This window comes from Crocodylus porosus, unplaced genomic scaffold, assembly GCF_001723895.1.
Source record: "Crocodylus porosus isolate Cpor-Errol unplaced genomic scaffold, CroPor_comp1, whole genome shotgun sequence".
NCBI classification, from domain to species: domain Eukaryota; kingdom Metazoa; phylum Chordata; order Crocodylia; family Crocodylidae; genus Crocodylus; species Crocodylus porosus.
This window is the reverse complement of record NW_017728907.1, coordinates 3,833,781-3,842,968: the sequence shown is the minus strand read 5'-3', so window position 1 is coordinate 3,842,968 and position 9,188 is coordinate 3,833,781. Positions and strand designations below refer to the sequence as shown.

Here is a 9,188-nt window from a genome sequence, read left to right as displayed (position 1 = left end):
CACCTTCAAGAGTAAATTGGATGCTTATCTTGCTGGGATCCTATGACCCCAGCTGACTTCCTGCCCTTTGGGCAGGGGGCTGGACTCAATGATCTCCCGAGGTCCCTTCCAGCCCTGATGTCTATGAAATCTGTGAAACATTATTTCATACATGGCTTCAAAAAGACCTATTTAATATGAGATAAGTTCATAGACATTTTAGGGTTCACATGTCCCTTAAGTTTATCATATATTATGTACTCTACAGTTCTGCATTACAATTTTTTTTAAGTATTCTTTATCACTACAGCTGCAATGCAACCTCTCCAATGTAAGAGATACTGCAGAGTTATTCAAAGTGACACCACATATATAGGTCTCTACAAAAAACATCAGAGCCTTCCCAGGTCTCCTCCTCAAGTTAATTGAGAAACCTACATCATGTGCATGCAAGTCAAATGGTTCCTTCCAACCAGTGATATCATGTATTGTTTAAAGATAATTTTCACCCTGCATCATGTTATACAATTGCCTAAACCTTAAATCCCTCTGGGAGTTATCCCATCTCTAGTCTGGATTAGATTGTAATTTTCCATCAGCAAATTCTGCCATCTTGTCATTTACCATTTTTCTAGGCTATTAACAGGCCACCGCAGAACCCTGGTTCCCTTGTTTAAACTTTCTCTCCATTTTGAAGACTGACTTTTCCCCCGCCTACTTCTGTACTAGTATCTAAACCACAACAACTGTTTACTTCTTGTTCTATACATCCCTAGTTTTCTTGCTAGTATCAGGATTTTTAAAAGTCTAAATAAATTTTATTTCCCAGGTCCCCACTATTTTGTCAACTACTATCAAATAACTCGTATAGACTGGAGGGTTATTTTGCAAACTGTAACTGATCAGAGTTAATCATTTTTTGTTCAAACAAATGGAGAAATATTTATGCAAACATAAAAGAAATAAAAGATCAGGAATAAAAAAGAAAAAAAAGTTACAGAAAAGTTAACTTTGCCACAAAACACACACAAATGTTACTCCCCTTTCAAGCTAAACATTTAATTAAAGCTGAACTTTAATTTCTGCAATATAATTTTGTGAAAGGCATTCCTTACCTTTCTGCAGTCTGGCAGGGTATTTTCAATGGATGTAGCCAAAGCAAGAGCATTATTCTTTACTTGATTTTGAATCTACAGAAAGATTTTTAGTTGTTATATTTGTATACATTATTTAACTCCACAATATAAATATAAGTTTCCATTCTAGGAGCAGCATATGCACAATTAACAAAAAAACTGCTTAGAAAGAACAATAAACGCAGAATGAAGTTTCTATAATGCTTTGACCTTCTTAAAAAAAAAAATAACCATCTACAGATTTCATTAACTGCGTATGAATCATACAATCATAGAAAATTAGGGTTGCAATGGACCTCAGGAAATCATCTACTCCAGGGGTGGGCAAAATACAGCCTGGGGGCTGGACGTGGCCTGCCAGGCCATTCTATCAGACAACGGGGCCCCTAAAAATTTAGAAAATTAATATTTATCTGCCCTGGGCTGTCTGTCATGTGGCCCTCGATGGCTTGCCAAAACTCAGTAAGCTGCCCTCTGCCCAAAATAACTGCCCACCCCTGATCTAGTCCAACCCCCTGCTCGAAGCAGGACTATCCCCAACTGTATCGTTCTAGCCAGGGCCTTAAAAACCTCCAGAATAGAGCAGAATAATCACTTCCCTTGATCTGCTGGCAGTGCTCCTATTAATGCAGCCCAGCATGCCATTAGCCTTCTTCACAACAAACACTTTTGGCTCATATCCACCTTATTGTCCACTGTAACCCCCAGGTCCTTTTCTGCAAAGCTGCTGCTCAGCCAGTCAGTCCCCAGGCCATAGCAGTGCATGGGATTATTCCATCCTAAGTGTAGGACTGTGTTCCTGTCCTTATTGAACTTCATGAGATTTCTTTTGAGGATCCATATGCAATAGATTAAACAAGCCATATAACCAGTTTTAAAAATTTTAGATTTTGCTGTACGAGTAACCACACACAGGTTCTTAAACGGTATAGACTGATGTAACAATTATATCACTACCAAAGTGATACAAACTGTTACATACCAGCATCTTCATGATTTTGTAGAGAACGTGTAATTCCAACTTCAGCCCTGCTTCATTTGGGATCGAAGTTCAGATGATTCATTAAAGTTAGGATGACAATATACCTGTGATGGTCCAAGAAAAGTTTGAGGCAAAGATTTTTGTGGATAATATCTTTTATGGACCAGCTGTATAATTAGAAAATACAGTAAAAGCTGTGTTCATGACATTCTACTATCTAGAATACCCTATTAACAGGAATTTCTGGCCAGCTGGCTGTATGCGGGGAAAGGAGGGAAGCTTGCATGCAGCGATGGCAACCGCCACCCACCACCCTGTGCTGCCACTGCTCCACGTGCAGCCATTGCTGCCACCCCCCCACCTCACCCCCAGTTCCGTGTGCAGCCACCACTGCCACGCCCCTACCCCCAGGGGTTTTCAAGAAGGTTGAAAATCTCTGCCTTAGATATCCGGAGTTTTTAGATGTCCGGCACCCCATTTACCCCACTCATGACAGTTAACACAGCTTTTACTGTATATAGACAAGGTTTTGAGTACATAGTTACAGGAAAGAGAGACCTGAGGAAGCTGAAAGCTTGTCTATCATCCTCCCAACTATACAGTTGATCCAGTAAAAGATATCACCTACAAAATTCCTTGTTCCTGGATGACTTAGCAAAGTTTCATTGCTACTGGCTTTGTTAGCCTTCTACAGTCCACTGTGACCATGCCAATCACGAGGGACCTACCGAATTTATGATTGCACAATTTAAGCAGAAACTGCAAATTTGGGTGGGCTCCATGGAAAAAAAAAATGCTTACCAGGAAGCAGAAGCCCTGCACTCTTGGACCACATGTGGGGAGGGAGGGAGGGCGGGGCAGGGGACAGGGAGGAGGCTGAGGCAGGGCTACTTACAGAAGGAAGCATGGAGGATGAAGGCAGTAGCTACCTGTAGTCTGTGTGTCTTTCACTGCGAGCAGCACCTACCCCCTCCTCCACCGCCTCTGCCCTGTGCTCCAAGAATGAAGGGCTTCACACCCTTTTCTCTCCTCAGCGGTAAGTTTTTTTATTTGTTTTTGCAGTGAGGCCACCAAGATTGCAGAGCCTGCCACTTGAGGATGGTCCAAAACTGCAGCTTAATTACCTCAATTAAGCCCAGGGAGGTCATTAATCCATGCTTAACAACATGTATATTAATGGCTTCTCCAGGCTTAATCAGTATAATTAAGCTGCAGTTTCTAGCCATGTATCTGCGGAGAAGAGCAGGACTGCTGGGACCCCTCGGTCAGAGGTGTGGGGGTGGCCCTGCTACACTCCGCCCATGAAAATGGCAGCTAGCCCCAGGATTTGCCCACAAAAATCAGCCAGCCGCCTCCTTGAGTTCAGCAGACTCAATCACCAATCACCCATGAATCTGTAAGTATTGTCAGTTAATGCCAACATTTCTTCAGAAAAAAGAGTAGCATAAAGAGAATCTCTTTTTGAGAGTGAAGTTACCCATGAGGAGATAAGGGTTATAGATAGGCACCATGAACAACTGTGCCAAATAGAAGGTATTTGGGAAATGCGTATGATCCACTATAACTGTTTTGTGTGGCAAGTCTATTTTATAATAAGTGGAAGATATGTTGGGGCAGTTCAGCCCTGAATGCTTAGTGTAGGATAAATACATCATGAAAACAGCGTAACTGATAAGCTTGATGTATGATAAGCCCCCTCCGCCTTTTTAAATCTGTAAAATTGTTCTGCCTGCCCATAACGGTACACTCATGGACTGCAAGATGGACAAAAAACGGCCTGGATCATCAGGCTCAAAGAGAAGAAATTAATGGCCTAATACCAGCTGCCAACAAGATATCAAGGGGGGTGCCCCCCAGGGATCAGTTGTGAGGCTGGTCTGGTTCCATATCTTCATCTATGACCTGGAAGATGAGATGGAGTGCACCCTCAGCAAGTTTGCAGAAGACACTATGCTAGAAAGACTAGTAGATACACTGGAGGGGAGAGGTAGGATTGAGAGAGATATTGACAAATTGGAGGACTGGACCAAAGAAAATTTCCTGAAGTTCAATAAGGACAAATTCAAGGTCCTTCATTTAGGACGGAACAATCCCATCCACCCCTGCCAACCCACCACCCAACCGCAGCCGACAATAAAACGGGTAAAGGCTAAAAGTGCTTGCTGGCTAAAAAAAAGGCTAAAAAAAAAAAGGCTAAAAGTGCTTATTGAAGGTTAACAGCATACTGGACTGCATTAGTAGGAGGGTTCCCAGCAGATCGATGGAAGTGATTATTCCCCTCCGTTTCACACTGGTGAGGCCACATCTGGAGTATTGTGTCCAATTTTGGGCACCACACTACAGAAAGAATGTGGACAAATTAGAGAAAGTGCAGTGGTGGCAACAAAAATAGTTAGGGGGCTGGAATAATGAGAGGGTGAGAAAACTGGCCTTATTTAGTCTGGAGAAGAGAAGACTGAGAGGGGATTTAGTAGCAGCCTTCAGCTATTTGAAAGGTGGTTCCAAAGAGGTAAGAGCTACACTGTTCTCAATGGACACCTGCAGAAGTTAAAAAAAAAAAAAAAAAACCCACAAAAAAACCAACAAACCAAACAAACCTGGAGCTTTACTTTAAACTTAGCACATTTCTGCATCAAGCCCTGCACGTGCCCAGAAAGGCAGTACTTTAGTTGGACCCTGCTCATATAGATCAGGTGCTTTAGTGGGGCTTTTTTGGCACTTTTATCTAATAGCTGATTGAATCTGTTTTAGATAAAAGCACCCAAAAGCCCCACTGAAGCACCCAATCTATACAGATGCTACAGAGCTGGGTCAAAGTAATGCGCTGCTGCTTCCAGTAAAGCACATTTGTTTGGTTCTTTTTTCCACCTCTGCAAACAACCCTCAGGACTTCTCTTCTCTGGACTAAAGGCCCATTCCCTCAGCCTCTCATCATAAATCATGCGGCAGCCCCCTATTTCTGTTGCCCCCTCTGGACTCTCTCCAATTTGTCCACATCTTTTCATAAAATAACCCCGAAAATTTCACAAGCCATAGTGTAAATTTCTAGCCTAGAACAGGTTAACAGTATGTTGGCCTGTGGATGTCACTAACCTCTGTCCCTCAAGCCACACACTACTTAAAAAAAAAAAAAAAAATCTCAAAACTCTTTGCTTTCATTACTCACCTCATTTTTTGGATACTGCTTCAAAAGTTCTTTCTGCATTTCCCTCGTTTTGTTCTGTACAGAAGCCAAAACAAACTCCAGTCCTGAGACTACACCACCATAAATGGCAAGTATAAAATCTCTCTTTAGAAAAAGAGTTCAAAACATTAATGCTCATGTAATAGACAAAATATTCAAATTGTTACAGTAAATATATCAATGACAGACAAACTGAAAGAAAATGACTTCGCTCTAATGTTCTTCATTCTTAAAAATACACAAAATGCCACATGCTTAGCTCTACTGATACGATTTTCTTCTCTTAATAAAACAATTTCTAGTATCTGGCAATTAGTATGAACACAAAACAACTGTATTACAGCTGTCAATGCACTGTGACCTGGACTACAGCAATTATGTATGGACAACTATGTTGGTTAGAGGCATGCTTTTTGGTTTTATTGTTATGACCCTAGTATGGATACAGTTTACATAAGCACAGAACAGAAGGTGTTTATACTGGCATAGCTTATGGAAATGAGTTATACTGATGTATGGGTTTCTTTTTAGCAGTGCAGCTGCATCCACCATTCCATTCACTTTTACCATAAGGGTATAATTAAAACATTGTAACTTTTGTATGTATAATTAAAACAAGCACTTAGGCTTATAAACAACATTTAAGTTGAAAAAAAAAAAAGTTCCATTGAATTACCAAGATGAGATGCAAGACCAAATTCTGTGTTATAGATGCATACCATATTGTGGGGACAGAGATTAAATCCAATACAATAACTCTGAATAACTATACAAATGTGAATATTAGGACATTAATATTTGAAAATCTTAACACAAACAATTAATATAAAAGTATATTCTTTATTTTGGCATTATCCTATGAAGTAGTCATCACGTAAAAACATTTCTCCAGTACTCATCTTAGAAGTTACTGTTTCCAACAACCTGCTGTTTTTACCTGTATGCTGGTTGTGTCATCTTTGTTCTCTTCAGAAAAGTATAGATCAGATCCTGCGAGTGCTACCAAGTGTCCCACATGTTTTGCTGCTTGTTTCACTGTTTGTATTATTTTGTTCTGAGCTTCGCTTACCATTGAAGGTATATCTGAACAACAACCCTGAGCAATGAAAACACATTAATCATTTAGATAGGAAAATTCTGTGGTGAAAGTGCAAATATTTTCAACTTCATACATACAACAGGTCTTGAAACTATACTGAAATGGTTATCAACATTATCTCTCTGTTACCAATCAATGGAACAAAAATATTTAGAACTAGAGAGAAAAACTGTTACTAGTGCACTACAGAATTATGCATCTACACGTGCATATTAATGCAGAGCAATAAACCCCAGTACTTAGTGCACCAGAATTTATTGGTCCTGGGCACTGCATATACATGTGCACCTGGGACCAAAGCCCGTTAAGCCAGGTTGGAGCAGCACCGGCTGGCAGGGGATCCAGGGGGCTAAGGGGGCAGGTCTGCCAGGTCGGTGCTGCTCTGACCTGGTTCAATGTGTTGCAGAGGGAATAGCTGGGGCACAAGGGTGCTTCAGTGCAGGGCTAGCCAGCAGGCAGATGCAGTTAGGGATCTTCTGGAAGGGCTAGACATTTTTAAATCTGCAGGTCCAGATGTCCTCCACCCAAGGGTGTTGAGGGAGCTGGCAGGGGTCATCGTGGAGCCCTTGGTCCAACTATATGAGCATTTGTGGTCATCTGGCCAGGTGCCGGGGGATTGGAAACTGGCTAATGTGGTCCCAATTTTCAAGAAAGGAAGGAAAGAGGACCCAAGTAACTATAGGCCTGTAAGCCTCACCTCGGTGGTCGGGAAGATCTTGGAGAGAATCATCAAGGAGCACATCTGTGGGGGGCCAGCAGGGGAGATCATGCTCAGGGGCAATCAGCATGGGTTCATCAAAGGCAGGTCCTGCCTGACCAACCTAATTGCCTTTTATGACCAAGTAACTAAATCCTTGGATGATGGTATCGCCGTGGATGTAGTCTTTCTAGACTTTAAGAAGGCCTTTGACACTGTCTCTCACCCCATCCTCATTAATAAATTAAGCAACTGTGGCACTGATGCCTACACAGTTGGATGGGTAAAAAATTGGCTGATGGGGCGCACCCAGAGAGTAGTGGTGGACGGGTTGTACTCAACCTGGTGAGATGTGAGCAGTGGGGTACCCCAGGGCTCAGTCCTCAGGCCCGCACTGTTTAACATCTTCATCAGCAACTTGGACGAGGGGGTGGGAAGCACGCTGTCCAAGTTCACTGATGACACTAACATGTGGGGCGAGGTGGACACACTTGAAGGGAGAGTGAGGCTGCAAACCGATTTAGACAGACTACAAAAGTGGGCAGATGAGAATAGGATGGGCTTCAACGTAGACAAATGCAAGGTGCTGCACCTTGGGAGAAGGAATCCACAGCATATATACAGGCTGGGGAGTTCCCCTCTTGAAAGCACAGAGGTGGAATGGGATCTTGGAGTCATTATTGACTCCAAGATGAACATGAGCTGCCAATGCCAGACCACAGCCAGCAAGGCCAGCCATACCTTGTCATGAATCCAAAGATGCATCTCAAGCTGGTCCAGAAAGGTGATACTTTCCCTCTATGTGACTTTGGTCAGGCCACAATTGGAGTACTGAGTCCAGTACTGGGTGCCACACTTTAAAAAGGATGTGGCCAGCCTGGAGAGGGTTCAGAGGAGGGCCACCTGCTTGGTGAGTGGGCAGCAGGACAGGCCCTATGAGGAGAGACTGAGGGACCTGATCTGTTCAGCCTCAGCAAGACGAGGCTGAGGGGGAACCTGGTGGCTGCCTACAAATTCATCAGGGGAGATCAACAGCAAATAGGTAGGGCCCTTTTCTCCCCAGCACCACCTGGGGTGACAAGGAACAATGGTAATAAGCTGATGGAGAATAGGTTTAGGTTAGAGATCAGAAAGCAATATTTTAGAGTTAGGGTGGCCAAAATCTGGAACCAATTTCCCAGGGAAGTGGTCCCTGCCCCTTCCTTAGGCAAATTCAAGAGGAGGTTCGATGATCACCTGTCTGGGGTCTTGTGAACCCAGCATTCATTCCTGCCTGTGGCAGGAGGTCAGGCTAGATGATCTGTTCAGGTTCCTCCTGACCCTAGCTACTATGAAACTATGAAACCTTCATGCCCCAACTAGTTGTGTATCAGCATCTACATGTGCACTGCTGCAGAGTAAAAAATGCTCAGCTATTAGTGTACTCCAACCTAATAGTTCTGTATGTGTAGACACAAGACATTTACTGCAGAGTTAGTCAACTCCACAGTAAATGTCTAGAGTAGATGCACCCCTATTGGAGGAAACAGAACCAATAGGTATAAAATACAGTTGCCAGAAAGTTTACATAGGATGACACTAAACAGACAGTGATAAAGGGCAAGTTATAAAATATTACACATTCAAGTTTATTCACTTGTAAGTTGAGCATGACTCGAGAAGGTGTTTAGATGTATAGATAGATGTGCATCAGGTAGGCACCAGACTGCTATTGAAAAGCCTATGGTTAACACTATAACAGTGTGCACACATTTCTAAAATGTATTTTCTTCTCTCTCTTCATAGAAAATATAGTTTACCTGCAGTAGTAATTGTAAATAACCTCCCAAGTTTTTTATTTCCTGTCTCAATTCTTCAATTTTTACTGAATCGGTGCACTTTTGGAAGTTATTAAGCCAATGCTTTGTTAGAACAACAAGCTGTTCAAAAGCAGAGGTAATTCTGATGCTGGAGGTCTGAGTACCACGATCAAGAGAAAACACTATAAAAGAAATAGCATATTAATGAGAAGGAAAATCAAGAACCATTTATAATTACTACTACTAATAATAATGTAAAGTAGACACAAAGCAATAAAATGCATCACAAAATAAATGGTATGAAAGATCTTG

General features: G+C 42.2%; 1 protein-coding gene across 1 annotated transcript in view; it reads right to left on the bottom strand.

The window, feature by feature from the left end:
- Nucleotides 1–9,188, bottom strand: part of KIF14 (kinesin family member 14) — a 57,001-nt gene that overhangs the window by 3,310 nt on the left and 44,503 nt on the right. The window contains exons 24-27 of the mRNA XM_019530683.1: nucleotides 8,877–9,058; nucleotides 6,219–6,377; nucleotides 5,264–5,386; nucleotides 1,095–1,169 (exon numbers count right to left, since the gene is read on the bottom strand). Coding sequence (XP_019386228.1) covers nucleotides 1,095–1,169; nucleotides 5,264–5,386; nucleotides 6,219–6,377; nucleotides 8,877–9,058 — 539 coding nt within the window. The remainder of the gene's footprint in view (nucleotides 1–1,094; nucleotides 1,170–5,263; nucleotides 5,387–6,218; nucleotides 6,378–8,876; nucleotides 9,059–9,188) is intronic.